This window comes from Diospyros lotus, chromosome 5, assembly GCF_014633365.1.
Source record: "Diospyros lotus cultivar Yz01 chromosome 5, ASM1463336v1, whole genome shotgun sequence".
Classification (NCBI taxonomy): Eukaryota; Viridiplantae; Streptophyta; class Magnoliopsida; order Ericales; family Ebenaceae; genus Diospyros; species Diospyros lotus.
The window spans coordinates 2,871,654-2,897,091 of NC_068342.1; the positions used below are offsets into that span (position 1 = coordinate 2,871,654).

Genomic DNA, 25,438 nt, shown 5'->3' on the forward strand with positions numbered 1-25,438 from the left:
AATTCCGTTATTCGTAATGGAAATAAAAAAATCTAAACAAATATATATATATTTTTACTTTTGATTTGCATCAATAACTTTTTTAATATGAATAATTAGTTTAGTTTTTGACTTTTGATTTGAGAAATAAATAATCTCAAATGCATATAAAAATCTTTTAATATGTTTCAAGATCAAATGGTTATGTAACGGGTGTTTCAAGATCAGACGGTGATGTAACGGAGTGATCGATAGTTGAAATTGAGTAAAGTTCAGTAAGTGTATGTTAAATTATTTGTTGTCACAACAGATTTCGTTAACCATGTCAAATTTTGTTAGTATTTTATGTTTGTAATAGTTAATGGAGTTATAATGAGTGATAGACAGCTGACGTTGAGTAAAGTTAAGTGAGCAATTGATTATAATTTAAAATTTAGTGAGTAAATAATTATAATTTTAAAATTAAACGAGTACTTATTAATTCTACCAATTTCAATAGGTACGGATAGAGAACAGATAGAGAAGTACGGGACACTGCATCACAGCTGGGGTGGTGGCGCAGTTGGCTAGCGCGTAGGTCTCATAGCTTCTGAGTGATCCTGAGGTCGAGAGTTCGAGCCTCTCTCACCCCATTGCTTTTTCCAATTTCAGAGGGAAAAACTTGTTATTCTTGTTCCAAACATCGTACAATCTAGCATTCTGGTTATCTTCCAATTTCCAAATCGCTAGCACCATCTCTACCGTTTTCTTCATTCACTGGCAATCAGCCGTGGAAGCTCCTCTGATTTCATCTGCTATTTTCCCACGACACTATCTGAGCAGGTTTGGGCTCTTAAATGGAATAAAGGGCACCGTATAGTAAATGGAATAAAGGGCTTCTCTTGTTGTGCAGCAGTAGCTTCAATGCCGTCTTCTGCTGCACCTTCAACTGCGCCTCTCTTGGATGTTTATGCATCGATCCTCCAAACAAGCCTCAAGACCAGAAACCTGTTTGCGGGAAGGTCAATCCACGGCCAGATTATTAAATCCGGGCTTCACATCAGTGTGTTCTTGATGAATAATCTCATGAATTTGTATGCCAAAAGTGGGTATCTTTTCGAGGCCCGCCAAATATTCGATGAAATGCCTGAAAAGAACATATCTTCTTGGAATACGCTATTATCAGCTTATGCAAAACAGGGCTGGATTGATGCGGCACTTCATATTTTTGGGCAAATGCCTGACCCTGATTCTGTTTCGTGGACTGCAATGATTGTGGGTTATAATCAAATGCGAAGGGTTGCAAGCGCAGTTAAAATGTTCCTAGATATGGTTTCACATGGAGTTTCTCCTACCCAGTTCACAATGACCAGTGTTCTTGCCTCCTGTGCTGCTGTAGAAGCTTTGGATTTGGGAAGGAAGGTTCATTCCTTTGTTGTTAAACTTGGGCTCAGTAGCTATGTCAGCGTTGCGAATTCTCTCCTCAACATGTATGCAAAGACAGGTGACCCAGTGACAGCAAAGATTGTTTTTGATAGGATGAAGTTGAAGAGCATATCGAGCTGGAATGCGATGATTTCGCTGCATATGTATTCTGGAAGACCCGATCTTGCCCTCGCGCAGTTTGAGCGGATGAGTGAACGCGATTTAGTATCTTGGAATTCGATGATCACGGGTTACAATCAGCATGGATATGATCTTGAGGCACTGGACATGTTTACCACAATGTTGAGAGAAACAACTTTGAAGCCAGATAATTTCACCTTGGCAAGTGTTCTGTCAGCTTGCGCCAATCTTGAGGAGTTGAATCTTGGGAAGCAAATCCATGGCCACATTATCAGAACTGGGTTTGATGTTTCTGGGGCAGTTGGAAATGCTTTGGTTTCCATGTACTCGAAATCTGGAGGAGTTGGAATTGCCAAAAAGGTTTTACAGCAAAATGAGGCTTCCAATCTCAACGTAATAGCATTTACAGCCATTCTGGATGGATACATCAAGGTTGGAGATCTAAACCCAGCCAGACAGATATTCGACTCTTTGAGAGATCACGATGTAGTTGCTTGGACAGCAATGATAGTTGGGTACATGCAGAATGGCTTCAACGACGATGCAATAAAGCTTTTCAGATCAATGGTTAGAGACGGCCCCAGGCCTAACAGCTACACCCTAGCAGCAATGTTGAGTGTCTGTTCTAGCTTAGCTTCTTTGGATCATGGCAAACAAATCCATGCCAGAGCCATAAGGTCAAGGGAAGCAGTGACTGTTTCTGTTGGCAATGCTTTGATTACCATGTATGCCAAATCTGGAAGCATCGATGGTGCAAGGCGTGTGTTCGGCCTCATAAATGGAAACAGAGATACTGTTTCTTGGACCTCCATGATCATAGCATTGGCTCAACACGGGCTTGGAGAGGAAGCCATAGAGCTGTTTGAGAAGATGGTGGGGTTTGGTATCAAGCCTGACCATATCACATATGTTGGTGTGCTCTCTGCCTGTACACACGTGGGACTGGTTGAACAAGGCCAAAGCTATTACAAGCTTATGAAAGATAAGCATGGTATCGAACCAACCCTAAGCCATTATGCTTGTATGATCGACCTATTTGGTCGTGCTGGATTGCTGCAGGAAGCGCACGATTTTGTAGTAAGCATGCCAATCGAACCAGATGTCATAGCTTGGGGTTCACTCCTAGCTTCGTGTAGAGTTCACAAAAATGTGGAGCTGGCCAAAGTTGCCGCAGACAGATTGCTTCTTATTGATCCCGAAAATAGCGGGGCGTACTCAGCCCTTGCTAATGCCTACTCCGCCTGTGGAAAATGGGAAGAGGCTGCTAAAATCAGGAAGTCAATGAAGGATAAGCAAGTCAAGAAAGAACAGGGGTTTAGTTGGGTTCAAATCAGAGATGACGTCCATGTCTTCGGGGTTGAAGATGCACTGCACCCGCAGAGAGATGCAATCTATCAGATGATTGGAAAAATATGGAAGGAAATAAAGAAAATGGGCTTCATCCCCAACACTGAAGCTGTGTTGCACGACCTTGATGGAGAGGTAAAAGAGCAGATTCTTAGGCATCACAGTGAAAAGCTTGCCATTGCATTTGGGCTGCTGAATACTGCGGAGCACACCACTCTGAGGATCATGAAAAATCTGAGAGTTTGTGATGATTGTCACTCTGCCATCAAATTTATCTCCAAACTTGTGGGAAGAGAAATTATAGTGAGAGATGCTACTCGGTTTCACCATTTCAGGGATGGCTTGTGTTCTTGCCGCGATTATTGGTAGGATAGCAAACAAAATTAGATTCACACATTACTGGGCAAAATCTAATGAACCTCAGATTTAAATTCTTAACGATAACTATGTTTGGTTTTATGTTTAAATTCCTTGGTGAAGGCCTCTTTTTGAGGACATCGGATGTAAGTTTCTTTCTCCACAAAGACTGACTCCTTTTAAGACAAAACTATCCAACCGGGAGGACAATGGGACATTGGTGATGGCGTGTTCAAAAAAATTGGTACATTGCAAAAATCGACCAAACTAAATCAAATTGAACCGATCGATTTTTTTTTTTTTTTGTGGTCAAAAAAAAAAATTCACCCTATATTTTTATAATAATATATAACTATTATAATTATCAATAGATTATAATAATTTATCATTATTTTATCTAATATTTTTATAATATATTATATGTTGTTAATAGTTATTTTCAAATCGTGGTAAATCGCACCAAACCAGATTGCAAATGCGGTGCGGTTTGGTCGCACCCAAACCAGACCGCTGTCTGATTTGATCGAAAAATCGCACCAGTGATTTGGCTTACTGAAAATAGTTTAAATTGATCAAATAGCACCGTATACGCCCCTAATTGGTGATTTGATGGAATTATTGTCGGAATGAGACCTAAAAGAACATTAAAATCTGGTATGCAGACATTTCTGGTTCCAAATTCTTACATATACCTTCATTTTCTGTAAAATCTTTGGACAACAATAGTATAGTGGCACTATCATATTGTTTCTTTATTTTAATCAATAAGCATCAATAAGCATGAAAACTCATATTATCATGGTGCAATAATGATAATATGACACTGGCTGCCATAATTTGTACAAATATCTGGCAATTTTAGCTTGTAATGCCCGCCCTTACACGATGCCGGCCAGTGCCAATTCAATTCAACTACTCCCTAATTAGAGTGGTACACTGGCCAAAATGAATGGTGTACAACCAGAGAGCAATACTAATATTCTCATTGGATAATGAATTTTTTACAAAAAAAAAAAAAAGAACTGTATTTGAGAAAGTAAAAAGATAATCTTGGCCCTATCATTGCCCATTTTTCTTATTTTAATTTGGTAGAAATTTGGGCTGATTGACCTGTGCTAGTGTGGTGGTTCTGATGTTATAAATTTTGTGAGAAGCCAAAATGAATGATTTTCTACATAGATAATGGGCAATTGTTTGAGGGGCATGCATGATGGCCATAATTATCCATATGTAAGATGAAAACATTAGCCCCCACCCCACCTAAAGGAAACACAAAATATTCCCAGAAAAGTGCCCTTTACTCCAGTTTTGTTTTCTGGATGACAAAAAGTACGGATAATAAGTCGCATTTAATAAAAAAGAAGGAAGAAAATAATGTAAAAGGATATAATTAAAACTCTAAATGTAACTGGCTGAGCATTCATTACTAGAATTGAGAAAGTTGACAATTCACTTCTTTACTAAAAGGTCATTACCTGTTTTTTTTTATAACTCACATTTCTAGCTTCCTCAGATTAATTTTGAAAAAAAATGGCATTTTTCTCTAATTTATTCTCTGAATTAATCTAAATACGATCATAACCTATACACAGTTAAAGTGAATTTTCAAAAAATGACTTCCCTTCCCATAAACCCTACCTTTACGTTATACGGACAGAACCCCCGAAAGAGCGATAAGGTGCACCATAACCTTGCCTCCACGAAGACGACTTCGAACCTCCAAAACACCATTAACATTCGAATCTCCAGTATTCTTATTATTTTTTTAATGTTTTATCGTTGCGCCGTGTCTATAAAGAGACAAATCATTACTCGTTCTTAATTACAATTACATACAATCTATTTGAAGTTTTACCAAATTAAGATTACATGAAAAGTTTTCAAAAATGGAGAAAATGAACACATTAATTAGCTATCGTATAACTAATTATAAGTTTTGGTTTTCAAATTAATTGTATGCATCAATGGTATAAAAGATAAAGAATAAGCCAAAAATAAAGAAGGAAAAAACAAACCCCCCCAAAGCCCAGCTGGAAAATGTTGATTTTCCTAGGAAACAAACAGCAACCACCCCGAAATAGAAACCAATTGAACCTAAAGAGCACATATTAGGAGCAAGATAATTGACAAAGGAATAGTTAAGTATTGATCTTATAGAGACAATAACAATATCAGATTTAGATATATATATATATATATAGATATGGAAGACAGCAAAGACTCGTCAGAATCTTTCTATTCTCCAATCATATATAACAAGCAATCCCATCTCAACAAATTAAAAAATAAAATAAAATAAATTGATCTTTTTTCTTCTTCTTCTTCTTGGGAAAATGAAGATGAGGGAAACTAACTGCGGCAGTGAGTAATTGCACTGCACCCGCGGGAGTAGGGATTGGCCTGTGCACCGGGCTTGCAATTGTAGTAGGAGGCGCCACGTCGGGAGCAGGGGATACTGTTCCTCTGCAGCGCGCCGTAGCTGATGTAGCGCGTGGTGGCGAGGATGCGCCGGCTGGCTTCGGAGTCGAGGTCGAACTCCTCCGCGTCGCCGGCGGCGAGGCAGCCGCCGACCGTCCCCCGGCATCCGGATCTCGACGGCATCCACCCGGTCAGAGGCTGCTCGTGGTGGCTACTCGCGACGGCGTTGTGCGACGATGAGAGGATGAGCAGAGCTGGGATGATGAAACAGAGAGCAAAGGTTGTGCAGAAACCTGAAGATTTGGCCATTGCTGTTCTGCCCGAAGACCTGAAGATAGTTTCTCTCTCTCTCTCTCTCTCGGGTTTCGATCTTCTTTCGTTTCTCTGTGCGCTGAGCTGTGAGCGTCTGTCTCAATGGAATGGTCGAAGACAAGAGGGAGAAGGGGTATTTTAAAACCAGTTCACAATAATCAAACGCCCTTGTTTTTCTCGTTATTTACGTAATTGACACCACTCACTTTTTTCATTTTAAATCATTACAATAATAATGTTTATCATCATCAAAGCTGTTATTAATTAACAAAAATGGTCTTGGAATTGAGTTTATTGTCTCTCCTTATTGACCTTATGCAAAATATTTATATATTATTTTTTTAGGATAAATTTCACTCAAATTGAAGTCCAAAATGTGCTTTAAAAAAAAAATTAAAAAATAAGAACCAAAACATTAAACAAATTATATAAATGTCTATAAAAATAATTCTCCAATCTCCCTGCAAAAGGGTAGCTTCGTAAATAAAATAAAAACGAGGCCCTCGTTAGTAGCCCACCAACGGAACTTTGGCCAACTGAGTTGTCAAGAATAGAATAATTATACAACTGTTGGACTGTAGAGATTAGAGAGAGAATTTAAATTTTCTATTCCTAAGGTTAAATTTATTATTTTATTTTTAAAAAAATGAAATAAGTCAAATCCACTTAAAGTTACAAGAGTGTAGGGCTCTTTAAATTAATTTATAATTACGTGAACTTCTTTTGATTATGAATAAACTTAGTATCCTTAATAAAATTAAGAAAATCATTAAAATCAAAGGTAACGATGATTTTTTTATCTAAAAATACATTAATTTATTTGATTCTTCTAATGCTACAATACTTCAATTAATTTAAAAATAGACATTTAGTGATTTATTTAATATTTAAAAGACATGGGGCATAGGGTTTTCTCTGCGACAGAATTCGCCTCGTTCATACCGAACACGTCTTCTCCCACCGGCCGGTTCAGTTTTCCGTCAACGTCTCTGTCTGGTCCCACGCGCACGGCCGTCGCCGTCAAAGATTCTCCGTTCCAATTTAATAAATAATTTAGTACACAAAATATTATATATTATATATATAATAGTAACAATAGTAGATTATAACCTCCGTTATTTTGTCCGTTTCGCACGTAGCGACAAAGCGATAATTTTCTCACATTTCAGTTACAGAGAGGGGAGGAGCACTAACGGCGTCAGGGGGAACGTCGGGTGTGGGGGGTAGCCGTTACAGAGAGGGGGAGGGGGGGTCCCACTCACGATCACGGATGAGAAATGGCGGTGTTTGCGCGTTCCCAAAGCCAGCTGTACGTGCTTAGGATCTTTAAATCACACTGCTATAAAATTATGGATCATGCTATATGTACATTATTTTTGTATATTTTAGACTACACAAAGAATATTATGACCAAAATACCCTGCGTCTCTCCATGCGCCTCTATGCGTCTCATGAGGGATTTTTTGTCATAATATCCTATTTTATAGCTCAAGATGTATAAAATGAGTGTACCAATAGCATTTTCCTAAAATTAGAGAGTAAAATACTCAATGAGTAGCGACATAAAAATAGAAAAATTACTCTTGACTTTTGACTTATAATCATCATTTTGGATAATATGAAATAAGAAATTATCACTAAATAAGAGTGACTGAAATGATTCCAATTACTATTAAATATTTAACTTTTCTGTCTGCTAATGATAATGAATTCTCTCGACTCGTATTATTTTACTTTCTTGCCATACCCACTTGATTATTGAATAATCTGGAAGAAAAAGGCATGAGTGAGAAAATCAAGCCCCCCCCCCCCCCAATTTTCTATGCTTCCAAACAAGTCCTTCCCCGTATGCCTCACCTAACCTGTAAATTTACTTATTCTTCTTTCCATCTCCAAATCATCTTACATAATTACCCACCCCTGGAGCTTATTCAAAAAGTAAAAACACACTTGTGCTCCATACCTTCAAACCCATTAAAGCAAATCATTAAAATACACCACCTAAAGGTTGGAGGTTGTTTACATACATACGCTAGATGTTCATTATGCTCTCTTAACCTCCTAAATGTTTCTTCTTCCACTACGAGAGACTCAAAAAGCAGAAAAACATACACAATAGCATTAGCATAAGCAATATATTCTTGCACCTGTCGATATATGCAACGTTTCATCCCTACTTGCTGCTGCAGCAAAGCTTCCAGTATTACAACCTGCACAGATACAATGAATCACATTTTATTGACGCTTATGAACAAAATCTAACAGAGCCAGCTTTCAGGTAAAGTATTGTCTGACATTCAAATGAGGAAATGCAGAGCATGCATGGGGAAGTCAGGGCCGCAGTGACGTCCCAAAGTGTCTATCTTGAGAGAAGCCAGAAGAAGAAATAGTGGACATGATTAAATCAAATTTAGCATGTTACTAGAACAAATCAATAGAGGCGCCAGAACCAATTATTTAGACAAGCACTTGTTGCACAGAATTTACCCAAGTTGCTTCTTAAAACGGCAAATGTACCAATCAAGAACCGTCTTGACAGACTAAAAAAAGTCAGGGAAGGTGAAAATACCGAAACTAGTTCACAGAAAAGAGAGTAAAGTCAGAAAGATTAAGCATGTTTGGACAAAGATGAGATATGGCAGCCTATCTTTTACCTATAAATTAAGATAATGATATGAGTGCTATCATTCTTCATGATATGGTGGTGTCGCTTGCACGCATAGTTCAGTCTCATCCCCTTCGTCTTCATCATCACCAGCATCCACCCAGTTACTCGGATGGCGTTGCGACAAACTATGACCTACATTTTCTGCCCGACCTGATAGCAACAATAAGCAATATCACATCAGCTATTGCAGGACTGATCATATTTGAAAGATCAACTCAAATAAATGAGCATTTTGTATGACCTTGAGGTTCTTGTGCACGGTCCATTTCCACTGGATGGTTGCTAACACATAAGTCAAGAGATTTATGCTCAAATTTCTAGGAAAGATACAGTTGATTTGAACATCATCAGGGTTTATCCAACATGGATTCCAACTTCATAGCATATGAATTGTTGGATAGGTACAACACAGTCAACTAAATGCTTCAAGTACACAACTTGTTTACAATATTTATGACCCTTATTGACCATATCACGTTGTCATTTGAACTCATCAGAAACGCTCAGTTTTTGACCATTTAACTGTTATAGGTTATAGTTTCTGTAAGTTGATTAATTTGACATGCCCAGCCTATTTCATGGTGATGACATTTGAAAAAAATTCTACGCTACAGATGTGTATTTATCATCAGCAAAGATCATATATCATTGCCTTCATAATGTTCAGGTGTCAACTACATGGTTTTTGCATGATAGATCCATATTTTACTGATCCTGACAACAAATGCCAAATTTTGTCTACTCTTAATGATAACCTATTAATGATAATTTATTCTCCTGGAAATCTCTAGAAGTTCATGGAGAAAATGCTCCCCAGCTGGAATGGCAAGGTCGCAATAAATAGCACTACATATCACAAAAACTTTTAACAGTCATTATAGCAGAGGCTTAACAGAAGCTGATCAGGACAACTATGGCCCTTGGTGTCTGGGTACAAATTTAATGTACTCCACTCCTATTCAGAAAAAAAATGATGAATAGAAGAAAATAAAGAATTCAACTTTTTTAGTATCTGGATACTGCTCAACTTGTTGCTTGGAGAATATCATTACTCTTATGAAGTTTGTCTTTTCAGTAAAACAGCACAAACACAACTGTAAAAGCTTTTGTTACTGGGAAGGCATGCTCTCTGTGGCTCATGCAAAACCAAATAGAAAATTTTAGGATACAGATTATGACCACCTGCCACATTTTCAGCAGCAGACGCAGCTTTAGAAATGTGCATTGTGCTAATTCTCTGAATCTCCCTTTGATCATCAACATTTGGATCTCTTCCCCTATCAACCTGCCTTTCTTCAGCACCGCTACTATTTCTAGCTCCACTTCCTATTTGGGTTGGATTTAGAAAAGTCTCTGACAGAAAATATTCAATCACCAATTAACCAGTGATTAAAAATACCTGAAAGGTCAGACCAAATTCTGGTGTGCTCAGATGCATGCTCAGAGACGTGCCCTCTTGTTCTCTCTTGTGCTTGGGACCCAGTACCATGACTGGATTGACCATGCATTGTGGCAGCTGCAGGTGGGGGTTCGGAGGGAGTTTGTTCATGGAGCTGTGATGTAAGCATTGTCGCAAGTACTAGAGTAGCATCAAAATTTGAAGTTGATCCATCATCTAGACCAAATTTTGGTGCCATTAGAATAGGCCTGTGTGACAAGTATATTTCTTATTTTCTTTAAGATCAAAACCATACTTGAAATGACAAATCATACATACAAAACAGAAAGCAACAAGGGCAATGAGATGATGCCTTATAAATAGTGCACTCCCTACTTAAAGTTCAGTTGTGTGTGTAGAAATATGATGCCAAAAAGTACAATATTTGCATCTCAGCCAAATCAGCAACTAGACAATTTATATATATTAAAGAATACTAGAGGCTACCTAGAACTTTCTGTTTGTGTCATATAGATTTACAATCCAACTGAAGATGATTAACTAAAAGATAAAATCATTTTAGCAATGTTCATTGAACATCTAAGACTTCAAAGAAGTCATTCAATTGATCAAATTCAAATCTGAACTGAAGGAAATGTTTGAAGCTCCATTGCACTCTACATTTCATGTGGTGACAATTTATATCAGCATATAATGTGGTACCATGAACCAAAACAACCTGGGATCTATACTATAATGTCCCCTTTTTTTTTTATCCAAGGAGGGGTGGGGGAGAGATTACAAGGAAACATGAACTGAAAAGACTAAAAAAAAAAAAAAAAGAAGCAAACTGAAGACAAATAAATGGCAAGTAAAGTACAAACATCATACTCGCCAGCTTTCTCAAAATAAAAGTGGATATCAACTTCGCATCCTTCACAAAAAGCAAGAAATGCCTGAAATTAAGCATGGAGAAACTAGTTAAGATGGATACTAAATTTCACCCAACTAACAGAAATAAATGCATGAAATTTGAAAGTGAAATAAGTTTCATGAAATGCTTCAACAAATAAAACAGACTTGAGATCTGAACTGAGAGTGTTTTTGGCACAATAATGGAGGCATTGAACTTAGGTGGATATCAAGTCATTTTAAAGGATAACAAGGCTTGTCACTAGGATGGCTGTATTGATAATACAAAAAACAATTAACTCCTACAGCTGTTAACTATACCTTTAATTCTTTCATACCAAATGTAACATCTACAGGGTCCCCTGTGTGAGTATATTGCAAAAACTCTTCAGTCGGATCAATCCATAGCTGAGTGTATAATGATGAGTCATTCTCTACAATTGAAACTTGCAATCATTAAGTATCTGCATAAGATAAGTTCACAACAGTAACAAAAAAAAAAAGAAAGAGGATAATCTTAATATACCTCTTGTCGGGTCTATATAACTTCTAAATTCAACAGCTTTCCCTCCAATTTCACTTGCCAAATCAGGAGGTAAGGATGTGTGCTCTGTTGCAATGACAGTAATCTCCTGAAGGGTTGATTGGAAATTACCTAGCAACCTGTTCAAATCACGAGGCCTCACCACAAAGCTACTAGGAAGCTTTCTCCTATCAAGAGAAAGGTGTTGTATGTCAGGTTCAACATTGCAAGTAATCCAATAGGCTTTCCTCATACCTCCTGCAGGATGTTCACCACAAGTTCTTTTACAAGGGTATTTGATTAATATTAATATACACATATGTATATATAAATGAAAAGATTACATGATATTCATCACTGTTACACCAACTACAAACTTTATAAGATGGTGCATTAAGAATCTACAGTTATATTAGGTCCATAAGAATGTAGAACGAGTTGGTTTCATAATATCAACTATGCAGTGGAACATGACCATATCGATTATCTTCATTCACTGCCATCTCATGAAACTTTTCCATATAAAGATGGTGTTGGAATTTTATCTTGTTGAATTTATGTGAAGATTCAATACGGCAGCGTTTAACGGAGGGGCAAGAGGGTCTTTTGGCAACCCTCTTGGCTGCCCAAAACGGCAGCGTTTTGGGCCCTTGAGCGAATGGCCAAAACGGCGACCGCTTCTGCTGTTTCATTTGGCGTGCTTTACCTTGTCGTTTTGCCTGCTACTTCCCCGATCGTCGATGGTGCCTTTATACGACTTGATCTACACCGCTGATTTCCCCTTTATATCTTCTACAGTTGCCTCAAGATCCTCAGCGCACAGTCTCTGATTTTCAGCCTTGTTTAGGGTTTGTTCTGTTCATTTCTTTGGTTTCATTCTCTCCGTATAGTTGATACGTGTGACGCCCTGCCCCACTAACGGGTGCTACCATAACCTACATCACAACCCCGGCCTGCTCGAAAGACGGTTATGCCCTTGCTAATATAAATCTTTTAAATAATATGAGCACCCTGGGTGGGGTCCAGCCTTCGCCGCCTTCGATCGGACGAGAGCTCAGGAGTTAATTGCGAGGACAGCGGAAACTCACCCGAGCCTCGTACCTGATTAGGCCCTTGGAGCATAAATCCAATTCCCAACAAATTATATCAACAAGCCTAATAAATTACTTCAACCACCAAACATAATTAAACATATCTCAGTTTTTGGCCGTAGCCGACAGGTACAAGTTCCCTACCCTACTGGGTTTTCTCATAGTGGGAACCTTAACTTGGTTTCGGTTTACTTCAGGTTAAGCCATATCCGACACTCATAGTTATCACACAATAGTTATATTACATTATTAATATTCGAGGTTAACCCACACCCCCACGGTTAACAGTCATTGCCAACTGGCGGCTCATCTATTAGCACCGCCTTTCCTTTCTCGGATCCCGAGCCACCTGTTGGGTTAGTGGGAAAATACAGGGGTGAGTCCTGGAGACTCAGTAAGGGTAATATGAGTTGTAGTAAATTAAAATGTATGACAATTATAAAATAATGTGAAGTGCATCATGCATGCTGGCCTGTCCACCTCACCCTAAACCGGATTTTGGTGGCCCCACCGATTTCATTTAGGACCTCATCTCGAGACTCACACGGCCCAAATCTACAGCCTCATGCCTAGACACTTCTTCCACAGTCTATTACAAGTCATGCCAAAATAAATTTACACGCAAACCATATTAAACCTTACCACGCGTTAATCTCGTGCTGCGCGTTGGTTTCACGTTCCAATTTTCTATACAATCGTAAAATAAAAATTATTTAATTAAACGCGCAATTTTAATTATCGCCGATACATCGCTAATTAATTTAGCAAAACATGCGACTGATTCATAAATGGCACTATTAAATAAATTTAAAACATTTTTATATCTCACGTACACACACGGGCCAAGTTTTGGCGCGTTAAAACTTACGGAGCATTCACAGCGATGAAACAACGCTATTTATAGGCGCCAGAAGAGGAGGAATCAGCCAAGGGGGGAAAATTTGGGCTGCTAGGGGTCTCCCTCATGCTGCCACGTGGCAGCAAGGGAAAAGGGGTGGGTGGCGCATGGCCACCCACGCGGCATGGCCAGGGGTGCGCGCCTGGCGCCCTAGCCGCATGGCTGCGTGCGGCCTTGCCGTGCGCACAGGTTCACGCATGGGCGCCGCCTGGTGCCAACTGTTACAATACGTATGCTATTTTTCTCTCTAGGGTGTAAGCCTCTAATCTGTAATTTCTGTGATTATGGGGCCGATTTGATTTGAGAGTTGTTTTGTACAGTGAGATTAGAGAGTGAGATTGTGTATATTGAGGCTGTAATCGATTTTTCCCGATAGTGTAGTGAGCTCTCTTTGCCGGAGCTCAACGTGGATGTAGCCCTCTTTAACGGGTGAACCACGGTAAAAATTGCTTGCGTTCTGTGTTTGATTTATTTCTATTTCTTGTGTATTTACATGCTTACAGTTTTGAAGCCTCTGTGAATGTTTGTTGGCTCTATTTATTGTTTACTATTTGAGAAGTGGCCGAGAGTTGTCTCGACCCAACATATCTCATAATTCCCTTGGTAGAGGGTTGCATTGGGAAGGACATCCGATGTTAAATTTTGCCACATTATTCTTTTTGTTAGCGAGTATTTAATGCAAGGCAGCAGCAAGGAATGGAAGCTTCCTAATTTAGTCGATATCTAAGGATTACGATTGGTTGTTCTTTTAGTCAATCAATTAGTCTCTTATATCTTTCTATTCTTAGTTGATCTTGTGCCTAGGATAGGATCATCTAAAGTAGGAATGTAAATCTGTATATAGCCTTTTGTTTCTTTATTTATAGTTTCTAAAAATAGGTTCTTGTATAGCAGTTAGAATCTTCCTAAAATTAGCAGGAAGATGATTGTTATTTATTGTACTCGTGTGCTTCTTGATTGAACTAGGATTAAAAGACCATTCATTTTTTCAGTTGACACTTTTGTGTGGATTTGTATTGGTCAATGTGACTATTAGAAGTCAATTGACATTATAAATGTTGTGCCACAGACCCTAACTTGGTTAGGATAAGGTCCAGCTGTTGATCAATATGATGTTGAATAAGCCACGTGCAAATCTGATATACCATGGTTTTTCTTTCTTTTATAACATTTCTGGAGGTAACCTACAATTTTAAAAGGCAGCAGTCAAAGCTGATGTAAAATGTGAAGGACAAGCATAATGGCAAAGCTTGCTTTGGCCATCATAGTGTTATGAAGTCATGAAGCATTCAGTCAGGTATCTGGTAGATATTAAAGGGCATGAAAACAATGCAAGTTTATTGATCTTTTTCTTTTGGCATGAATATTAATTGGCACTAATAGCATTAAATATAAGATAAAGAGCATGTGTTGCAGGCTTCTGCTGTGCATTCCCACTATTATGCACTTATCTCTTGCACCAAAATCTTAATCCCTGTATATAAGATCCACATATAGGACAACTGATTTATTTTATAAGATCAGAAATAGAAGTAGATAAAATACGGGCAACTAACAGCTTACCATTGTAGCACTGTAAAGTCCATTGCACTTTTGATGCATCAGGATCAGGCAATAGCATGCTCAGATGATCAATATTTGTAAGAGGTGTCCTAAGAACAGCACAAATAGCCTATATACATCAAATTTAGTATTGCAATTATCTTAACGTAACCAAATTTAGAGAACAGGACTTCACCTTCAAAAGAAGGCTACATTGCACCTGGGTACCAGAAACTGTATAGGCATCAAAAAAGCTGGGCTTAAATGTGATTGATTGATAGGCAGACCTTGATGAGTTGAGAATGTGGATAGTAAGCTGCAGGCAAAAAGTAATTCAAGAGATTAAGCTTACAGTGAATGCAGTTACATGAACAGCCGACAGTCCTTATCAAGCTCTTTTCCCTTATACCATTATTTTGCATTTGACAGTAACTCAATAGAGTCTAGATGCCAAACAGAGGCAATATGCAAATATCCCAAAAAAAGGGGGGAAAAAACAAGAAAAAGGTGTCCAGTGTCCCAATCTTCCCAAGTCTCATTGCTGTTCCCCTTAATGCCTCATTTCTCTTGATGTATTTGTATTTTGTGGGAATCCAAAATGCACTGTTTGGTTGCTGTGAAATCAAAGGAAACACATAGAAAGATAATCGACTGTTTGTATGTGTTTTTTTGGAGTATTTTGTTATCAGTACTAAATAATAAAGCGAGAGCACAGGCAGGTGTCACTCGGTTCTTAAAGCAGTGTCACAATTTTTTAGCAAAAACCCCTACAAACAATTTAGCAACATATGTTCAATTTCTACAGGTATTCAAGCAGTAGAAAAGAAAATTCACAAGCTCTACAAAGTCACTAATATGGTCTTGAATCAGTTAATACACTAGAGACGTGTGAATTTGACAGAGATATACACCAAGGACTCTACCGATAAATTCTTTGATTGAACCATGCCACTTTCTTCTTCTTTCTCTTCATCCATTTCTTTTCATCCTATTGGACACGAACAATCCCTAGTAAATGAAGTAATTACTTTGATTAAGCCAAACAATTAAATTAGACTAAATCAGACAGTCCAGCCTTCTATCATTTTCTATAATTTGCTTAAAGTTTTCCTGTAGGGATGGGTCAAAATGGCAAAATTTTGACATTTATAATCCTAAATTCGTTATTCATTTTTTTTGTCCTACATTTTCTAAATTAAACAAAAAAAAAAAAAAATAGTTCTTTCTAGTAAATTGAATACGTCCCGAAACCCTAAGAACGGGAAAAAGAACCAGTGGGTAGTAGCAATGGATGAGTATAATGAAACGTATCAAACAACAGTCGACCCTGAAATTAAGAGCGCGCAGCAGCTGTGCTCAACGAACCCGTTCAAACGATTGGCTCGCCCAAATGCCACCGATTTAGGCGAAATCGCATCTACTAGTTAGGGTTACGAGAAAGATAGAGAGATGAAGGTGGGGAGAGGGATCTAATTACCTGAGAAGGAGAAGCTTGAATGGCGACCTCGTTGCCTATGCGCGCGAGGCACGTGATGGACCTGGCAAAGATTTTCAGAGCGTTTCCGCTTAGGCTGAGCTCCATCTTTTGGGCTTTTTTCCCTTTTCCCTTACCGCTTCTCCTCCTCCTGCTTCTTCTTCTTCTTCTTCTTCTTCAAGTTTACCTACTTCTGAGTTCTCCATTTCTGCATTTATATAGGAGGAACATGGGAGAAGCTGAGGCGCAGCTCCGGGCCATGGCGGGAAAGGAACCACCCAGGCAGTTATTCAATGCGTTCGCATCACATGCAACTCCCCCTTAACCCGATTTTAGTGCCAGACTCACTTAACTCAACCCGACCCGGAGGAGTTAAAATTTTAGGTGGTATTCTCTATTTCAGTTTTTAGTTTTTAATTTTTAATTTATTTTTAATTTTATGCTTTAAATATTTGTTTTGAGATTTTTAGAAATGAATTTTTTTTGTCATTTTAAAAAATTATATCTTAAAATAGAAAACTAAAAAACTCGTTTATTTTGAAATTTTGAAAAAAAATAATTTATAATATTTAATTATTAAATAATAAAATCAACTCTTTTTATTATAATATTTTATATTAAATATTATTATACATAATATATATAATATACTTAATAATATACTATATATTATCCTATATTTTTAATTATAATATATATTATATTTTTAAAATTTTAAATAAATATATAATTTTATTTTTAAAATTTAAAAATAAATTTTTCTTTTTTTTCTTTTTCTACTCTCTCTGGCGCTTGCATCTTATCCATCGCCAACAACCACTTCCAATGAGAGATTCACATAATCAGAGCCTACCATTAAAAAAGCCAAGTCAAGAGGATTAACATACATAAAAATGGGCCAGATTTTATGGCTAGATTTTCATAAATCTAGTTTTTAATTTTTTACCAACACGCAAAAAATGCAGTCAATCGCCACCACCCACCATGGCCAGTAGTTTTTGTCAATCAAAAGGCCTTGAACGTCTCTACCATGTTCGATCGACCATGGCGATGCACCATGCCCTTGTGCTGTTAGATATGAGCCCTAAAGACTAGTTCTAGTGACACAAAGGGACTCGATCTTGTAATTCTTTAAATATTATTTAAATGGCAAGTTTATGTTTTTATTTAAATTGCAATATGGTTTAAATTATAAAACATATATCCATTAGTATAATAAGAAGTGGATACCATTCTTAAGTGTTAAGAATACGAGTTACGGATAATCCACAATTTGTTATACTATAAACATGTTCCTGGCCATAGAATTCCTATCATGGATGATAGCAACTCGTAAAGGCCAGCACATTGTCTTCCTCCTTGTTTCAGTATGAGATACTGAAAGATAAGGTTGGTGAGTCTCGTGCCATTCTGTATGAGCTATAGAAGGAAGATAAGTGGGTGCTCGTTACAAGAACGAGTTCACTGAACGGGACTGTTAACATTAAATCACATGAGTTATTTCTCACGGGTCAATGATTTAATGTTAGCTGCGATTTTACAACTAGTCCTTAGACCTGAGATGACATGGATATCTGTGTATTGGTGGATTAGGATATCAACGATATTATGTGGTTGTTCTAATCAAGGATAATCATACGTATCTATGTGCCTGATTCAGTGATACATGAGGTATGTGTGCATTAGACATGGAATCTATCACCTCGAGATTTATGAGGAAGATATCCTATGCGATCCAGTAATCACTTGACGATAAATCCTTGGCCGAGGTAATATGACGATGGAATTTGTTCCATACGGGTTGTGTCATAATTTATCAAGATTGATTTTGGATTTGGTCATATGACAAGATTAAGAGATTCGACCTACTAACCATGATCTCATATCTTGTCGGGATATAGGATGATAGAAGGACCGTATTGTATGGTAACGTAGTAAAAGGTTCACAATACCCGCTTCACAATAAATTGGGTAATCATGATATATTGCTAAATGTCACTCATGATTTACGAGAATTAATTGTTGATTATTCTTGTTGCCAATTTATTTGTGGACCCAGAAAGTCCCACCCAAAAAGAAATTACTTTCAAAGAGAAAATAAATAAATTAGTAATTTTATAATTACTAATTATAGTGCATTTATTTATTGGATAAATAAGAATAATTAAATAATTATATTATGAATGTAATTATTTAATCATAGATTGGGTTGGGCCTTTTGCTAGTACATTAGGTTTGGCCCAATGGCACTATTGGATTCAAATAAATTCCATTGGATTGGGCTTGGTCCAATTGCATTAAATGGAATGGGCTTGAGAAGCCCAACCCATTTAATGAAGAATAGTTTTTAATTGGAACTATAAATAGCTCCAAACTCTTATATTCTTTAACAAGTGTCTTCTTGATTCACTTGAATGTAGAGAGAATTTTGGAGAAGTGTTCTTGAATCCAAGAGGTAAGTTAGAAATTTTTGTGAAAAATTTCTTCTACTTATCTTCTCTCTTTGATATTCTTGAATAGAAGTGATTTCGGGTGGACCGACTCGGCATCCTACACTTGGAGGATTATACGGCGGGAAATCTAACGGTGAAATAAGATTTCATCAAAGAGGTATTTTTCGTTTATGCCTTCGTTTTATTAAACCATAATTTCTGAAAAACGGGATACCTCCAAATTAAATTTTAATTTCCGCTGCGCATATGATAAGATCTATGTAACTCAACAGTGGTATCAGAGCCATCGTTTTTCAGTTTTATGGTTTTATTCATGTGATTATTGGACATTGAATTGGTATTTTGAAAAATAAAATAATTTTGGATGAGATCCGAAGAAGAGTTGCATGCCGGCAGCGTTTTAAAACTGATTTAACACTGTTAGACAGTGCTGGAATCAGTTTTGGCGTAGCTGGAAGTATCGGAATTTGTTTCGGGGCGGACGGGCAGTACCGGGTGCATCCCGGGGGGCAACCAGCACGCTGGGTGCGTGCTGGGCGCGCCCCAGCGCGCCCAGACGCGAGCGTTGGGCGCGCATGGGCGCGCCCAGATGCGCGCCCACGCGCGCAAGGCGCGGGGCTAGCCCGCGCCGCGCGGGCAGGTGCGCGGGCAGGGCCCGCGCACCAGCGCCGCGCGCTGGTGGGTGCGCGGGCCCCGCCCGCGGACCACCGCGCGCAATGCGCGCGCAGTGCGCGCACTGTGCGCGCAGTGGGGGGGCTGGCCCCCTCCTGTCTGCCATTGGCAGATTTTTTTTAATTGTTTTAAATAAAAAATAATAATAATAAAATAAATAATAATAATTGTTATTATTATTTGTTTTATTTAAAATAATTAAAATAATAATAAATAAAATAAATAATAATAATTGTTATTATTATTTCATTTATTTATTTGTTTTATTATTTAAAATAAAAATAAAATAAATAATAATAATTGTTATTATTATTTGTTTTATTTAAAATAATAATGATAATGAATAAAATAAATAATAATAATTGTTATTATTATTTGTTTTATTTATTTGTTTTATTTAAAATAATAATAATAATGAATAAAATAAATAATAATAATTGTTATTATTATTTTATTTATTTATTTATTTTATTATTAAAAAAAAAAACCAATGTATAATTAGTTATACAATTGTCCAATAATCATATGATTGCTTATAATATGCTTTTAATTGTTAATAGCATGTTGTGGATGCCTTGTTGCATATCGGTATTGGTCATGGACTTAGGACACTACATAGATGATGTATGTGTGATGTGGATGTATGGATTATTTTATTTAACGGCCTGCGTGCCGAAGGTAGCCTTTTTTTTCATGACGGTTGTAAAATAATTATTTATTGCTTTTAATTTTATTGTAAAAGTAGTTTATAGTAAATTGTAAAAGCAATGGATTCACACCAATCGAGGCACGACTTGGAGTGAAGTCATTGATGGCAAAATAATCAAGGAAATGAAGACCCTATGTGAAAGGGTTATGCTTGTAATAGTTATAGGCGTTTCCTTATTTATACACCCACGAATGCACCGCACAATTCCAATGGCTGGAATTGCGCTTAGAATGCATGATTGAGTCCATGACCATATCGACTAATTTTATGCAATGTTTATTTACATAGTTGATGTATGTTAAAATGTTGCATGTGAAAAGTGAGACCAATTAATTAAAAAATCTCCCATATTTATAAAATTAAATTGTAACCGGTTGGACCTTAAGAGTTAAGACAATCTAATCGGGGCTCTCCATCACGGTAGAAATTGGGGCTTTTTAATTTGTGTGTTGATCGGCTATGGATACATAGGGGTTGCACATTGATTAAAATACTTTAATTTCTATTTAAAACATTTGATGAGATGGGGATGCACAAATATCGTGACCCAAGAATTTATTATGTGAGGCAATCGATATTCAACTGTGCAGACTTGTCAGCGTGATGGTATGATTTAACTATGTTCAATTGCCAAGAAACTATTATGTGAGGTACATTGGACTGGGAGCCGAAACAAAATATTTGGGCCGTACATAAGATGTACTGGACAAGCGTTGTCCACTTATTGAATTTATTATTCCAAGAATCTATTATGTGAGGAGTAATAAAATTAATAAGAATCCAAATACCCACTAGAATTCATGCCAATGTGAATTTGCTTTTTTTCTTCAAATGGGAGTAAGGAATTTGAAAAACTCAGTGGGAGGTACTGTTTGATTTAAAGACCAAAATCAGATAGTTAAGAAAACAAGATATCTAATAATCTACTTATTTTCTGCAGATATATCAAATGGCTTCACTAAATGCACTTTCTAAATTTGTTGACGCAAACCGGCTAACTGGACCAAATTTCAACGACTGGCTTCTAAATTTGAAATTGATTACAAACTTGAAAAAAATCACATATATCTTGGAAACGCCTATCCCTGAGCCAACTGCTGAACATATTACTCAGGAGGAACAAGATACACTCAATAAGTGGCAAGATGATGATCTTGTTGCTAAGAGTTACATCTTGCTTACTATGAGTCAAGAGTTACAGCGGCAGCATAATAAGATGCCAAATGCGTATTCGATTATTGCTCGTTTACAAGAGTTGTATGGTGAGCGAAGTCGAAGTGCTAGATATGAGATATCTAAATCAATCTTTCGAGCAAAGATGTCTGCTGGAGGATCAGTTGGAGACCATGTTCTCAAAATGATCTCCTGGATGGATAAACTGAATGAATTTGATGCTCCAATGCATCAATATCTTCAAATAGATGCAATTCTTCAGTCTTTGCCAGATTCGTATGGGGGTTTTATTTCAAACTTCTATATGAACAAGATTGAGTGTACCCCAGCGGAACTTATGAATATGCTAATAACGGCCCAGGGTACCATGAAAACAGGCACTGTGATGGCTGTGTCCTCTACTAGTAAGACTAGAAAGAGGAAAGGTAAAAAGAAGGTCACCCAAGCAACTAAAGTGATTGAAAAGAAGAAGGGAAAAACTGTTGCCAAAGGAAAATGTTTCCATTGTGGCAAAGAGGGACATTGGAAAAGGAACTGTAAAGATTACCTTAGTTCCTTGAAGAAGGAAGCGACAGGTATGATGATAGTTCATGAGTATTTTTCCATTGCTTACTCTTCTACTTTATGGATTCTAGATTCTGGAGCGACAACTCATGTTTGTGCATCTATACAGGATCTGGAACAAAGTAGAAGGCTTGCAGATAATGAGATTGTGCTAAAGGTAGCAAATGGGGCAAGAGTTGCAGCCACAGCTATCGGCACTGTATCTTTAATTTTATCACATGAACATAGTTTAGTTTTAAACAATTGTTTATGTGTACTTGGAGCTTTTAAGAACATTATTTCTATTCCTGTATTGGTGAAAGAAAATTATGAATTTTCTTTTAAGAATAATGTTTGTGAAATTTATTTTGGATAAATAAGAATAATTAAATAATTATATTATGAATGTAATTATTTAATCATAGATTGGGTTGGGCCTTTTGCTAGTACATTAGGCTTGGCCCAATGGCACTATTGGATTCAAATAAATTCCATTGGATTGGGCTTGGTCCAATTGCATTAAATGGAATGGGCTTGAGAAGCCCAACCCATTTAATGAAGAATAGTTTTTAATTGGAACTATAAATAGCTCCAAACTCTTATATTCTCTAACAAGTGTCTTCTTGATTCACTTGAATGTAGAGAGAATTTTGGAGAAGTGTTCTAGAATCCAAGAGGTAAGTTAGAAATTTTTGTGAAAAATTTCTTCTACTTATCTTCTCTCTTTGATATTCTTGAATAGAAGTGATTTCGGGTGGACCGACTCGGCATCCTACACTTGGAGGATTATACGGCGGGAAATCTAACGGTGAAATAAGATTTCATTAAAGAGGTATTTTTCGTTTATGCCTTCGTTTTATTAAACCATAATTTCTGAAAAACGGGATACCTCCAAATTAAATTTTAATTTCCGCTGCGCATATGATAAGATCTATGTAACTCAACATGTGCATCCCCATGGTCATCGATCTTTATTCATCTGCCATAGTCGTCATTTGGGTGTTGCTTGGCCATTGGTATCATCAAGCCATCATCATCGGTTTCATGTGGTCGCCGTCAATAAAGGATGAAAGAGAAAATAAGAGTGGGCGACCGACAACAGCTTGAGAATAAAGGAAATAAAGGAGAAAAGAGATAAAAGATGAGAGAGAAAAAGAGAAATGATGGATTCTTTGTAATATTGGGTTTTTTTTTGGGGGGGGAGGTTGAGTTTGTTTTTTGCGTTTTAGTGTTTCTAGCTAATTTTGGTTGAAAACACACAACAACATTTTGGTTTCTTTATAAAAAAAATTATTATTTTCAAAAATACATTTTAAAAAATAACAAAGTAAACGTGTTTTCAATGTTTTGAAAAACTAAAGACTTAAAAAGGTCTAAAAACAGTAAAAAGAACAAAATCTTAGTCTTTAAATAATATATTTTTTTAAATTTGATATCTAGTGACTAGTATTAATCCACCATTTTTTGGTCTCCCTTTAATCTTACTTTTTAAAATTTTTTATTTTAATTTTTATTAAATAATTAAATCACTCATTAGAAATTAAAAAAACTTAATTTTATAATTTTACATAGAATTAAAAAATATCCTTTTTAATATTTTTTACATTTTCTAAAAATAAATATGATCACTTCTTAAAGCATAAAATATTAGAATATTTTTAATTAAAAAATAAAATAAAACATAAACAAATTTTGTAAAAAAATTAGATTAAAAAAAAAACAAGTCTAAAAAAGCTCACAAAAAAAAAAAAAATCAAAAAACTCTCGCTCGATATGAGTCTTTGAGAGATCCTCCGATTACAATTTCGGTTGAAATATACTAACTAACTTTTGAAATTGATATCTTAAAAGCTAAAACAAATTATGACCTTAAAAAATATAAATACTTTCTTATCTGTTAACTTTAGTCTCTAAAAATAAAATTGATACGTAAAACTCCTATATAAATTACTTCAATACTTTTCTATTTTTTTGAGTAAGAGTGACTTAGGTATTAATAGAAAACTTGCGAAATTATTTTTTACCTCACAGTCTCTTAAAAATTAAAAAAAATATAATTATAAATTTATTATTATATCTCGATAATAACAATTATATTACAAAGTGCAATTAGACTAATTAAATTTAACCAAACCAACTTCCAGTACCCAAGGCGGTAACAATTTCCATACAAGTTACTACTAGTAGCAAGCAAAATAGTATACATAATGTCAAGGCATTGATTGTAGCAACTATGCCAAAGCCATAACTGATTGTATTGTATTATTAATTATGAAAGTCTTATTTAACCTTCAATTATCATATTTTTAATAATACTTGTACATAAATATTGTAAGGGCCCACTCTCGAATATTCTCGCTAACATAAGATATTCGAAAAGAGATCATCACAGAGATGATATAGAACAAACTAGAATAAAACAAACAACTCAATTCATTACTAACAGCGAAAACTAATTTAAGGTTCAATTACACTTCTAATATCTCATAAGTTTGGGGCTCGAAGGCCATACAAAATGACTAAGAGGCTCTAATGTTAACTAACGAAATAAAAATCATTTCATCTCAACCCTCACCAAAATGCTAAACATGATCTTCAAGTTAGGACGCGTCTCTGTATATCACTATCCCTGGGCCTTAGTCCCATTGGACTCACCCTCGAAAACGGCATTCCCTTTATCTGGAATGACAAAGAAGATCAAGTGAGCCACAAGGCTCAGCAAATTTTAAGACAATAACAATGAATAGAAACCAAGAATAAGGTGACACCAAAATAGAGTGATCCAAAACTCGACAGTTGTATACAAGATTCACAATTTAAGATTTGATCAATTCCAAGTTAAATGTATCATGCCACTATGTACTATTATGCAAATATGCATATAGATTTAATATCAGTATCAAATCTCATAAGCTCGCAAGCCATCATACAACACATGACCAAGTGTATCACATAAACAACCTCACCATAAATATGGAGCCAACTTGCCAGGCTATGGCCATCTCGTCCCGCGCCAAGTACTCTAGCGTACCTTTCCTTCCACGAAAAATAATAGGTGCACAAAGTTTAATAATAATAGCATATACATCTTATTTTGATATGCCATTTATGAAATCACACAAGATTACCACCCTTGATGCCTTGCTCTCAAATGCATAAATAAGTGTCCACATGGTTTAATATCACGTATTGATGACAAGTACATTTTCACGAATAGTCTCAAATTTATAATTTGAGTTCCCATGTAGCTAAAAAAACCACATCAAGCAAATTAGCTCTATTGATCTTTACACACGCACATTTAATTTACTGACCATAACTAATGATAAAAAAATAAATAAATAAATAAGGAAGGTTTTGATATGCATTCTCATAAATTTGGACATATTTAAAATTATTTAAATGGATAGATTATGCCGTGGCAATATATAATGGTGCTAAACA

At 36.4% G+C, this 25,438-nt stretch overlaps 3 protein-coding genes and 1 non-coding gene across 7 annotated transcripts; 2 read left to right on the top strand and 2 right to left on the bottom strand.

Moving 5' to 3' along the window:
• Positions 1 to 526: 526 nt before the first annotated feature.
• TRNAM-CAU (transfer RNA methionine (anticodon CAU)) lies at positions 527 to 611 on the top strand. The gene is given in 2 exon segments: positions 527 to 564; positions 576 to 611. It is a non-coding gene; the product is annotated as a tRNA-Met (tRNA).
• Positions 612 to 629: 18 nt separating this feature from the next.
• LOC127801260 (pentatricopeptide repeat-containing protein At2g22070) lies at positions 630 to 3,436 on the top strand. Its single transcript, XM_052336200.1, has one exon. The coding sequence runs from the start codon at positions 883 to 885 to the stop codon at positions 3,238 to 3,240; it is 2,358 nt and encodes a 785-aa protein (XP_052192160.1). The 5' UTR covers positions 630 to 882; the 3' UTR covers positions 3,241 to 3,436.
• Positions 3,437 to 5,351: 1,915 nt separating this feature from the next.
• LOC127802444 (rapid alkalinization factor-like) lies at positions 5,352 to 6,076 on the bottom strand. The gene has a single exon (XM_052338266.1). It carries the CDS (start codon positions 5,953 to 5,955, stop codon positions 5,578 to 5,580), a length of 378 nt encoding a protein of 125 aa, XP_052194226.1. The 5' UTR covers positions 5,956 to 6,076; the 3' UTR covers positions 5,352 to 5,577.
• Positions 6,077 to 7,918: 1,842 nt separating this feature from the next.
• LOC127801143 (uncharacterized) lies at positions 7,919 to 16,742 on the bottom strand. 4 transcript variants are annotated; one of them, XM_052336016.1, is made up of 11 exons: positions 16,448 to 16,740; positions 15,167 to 15,286; positions 14,992 to 15,100; positions 11,443 to 11,697; positions 11,238 to 11,350; positions 10,896 to 10,960; positions 10,026 to 10,273; positions 9,796 to 9,952; positions 8,868 to 8,908; positions 8,613 to 8,776; positions 7,919 to 8,168 (listed from the first exon to the last, which is right to left on the bottom strand). In XM_052336016.1, the coding sequence occupies exons 1-10, from the start codon at positions 16,550 to 16,552 to the stop codon at positions 8,643 to 8,645; spliced, it is 1,347 nt and encodes a 448-aa protein (XP_052191976.1). In that variant the 5' UTR covers positions 16,553 to 16,740; the 3' UTR covers positions 7,919 to 8,168; positions 8,613 to 8,642. The 4 variants fall into 4 exon arrangements, 3 of the variants coding, with proteins under 3 accessions (XP_052191976.1, XP_052191977.1, XP_052191978.1); XM_052336017.1 differs by lacking the exon at positions 8,868 to 8,908 and having other exon boundaries at positions 9,809 to 9,952; positions 16,448 to 16,741; XM_052336018.1 differs by lacking the exon at positions 7,919 to 8,168 and having other exon boundaries at positions 8,625 to 8,776; positions 8,868 to 8,943; positions 16,448 to 16,742.
• Between the last annotated feature and the right edge of the window lie 8,696 nt (positions 16,743 to 25,438).

What these genes read in the sequence shown, in the direction of transcription:
- LOC127801260 (XM_052336200.1), top strand. Translation starts at nt 883, where the DNA reads ATGCCGTCTTCTGCTGCACCTTCAACTGCGCCTCTCTTGGATGTTTAT.
- LOC127802444 (XM_052338266.1), bottom strand. Translation starts at nt 5,955, where the DNA reads ATGGCCAAATCTTCAGGTTTCTGCACAACCTTTGCTCTCTGTTTCATC.
- LOC127801143 (XM_052336016.1), bottom strand. Translation starts at nt 16,552, where the DNA reads ATGGAGCTCAGCCTAAGCGGAAACGCTCTGAAAATCTTTGCCAGGTCC. An exon ending in TTCAAGCTTCTCCTTCTCAG is followed by an intron (nt 15,287 to 16,447) that starts GTAATTAGATCC and finishes TTTTGCCTGCAG; the next exon opens with CTTACTATCCACATTCTCAA. An exon ending in TTATATAGACCCGACAAGAG is followed by an intron (nt 11,351 to 11,442) that starts GTATATTAAGAT and finishes TTTCAATTGTAG; the next exon opens with AGAATGACTCATCATTATAC.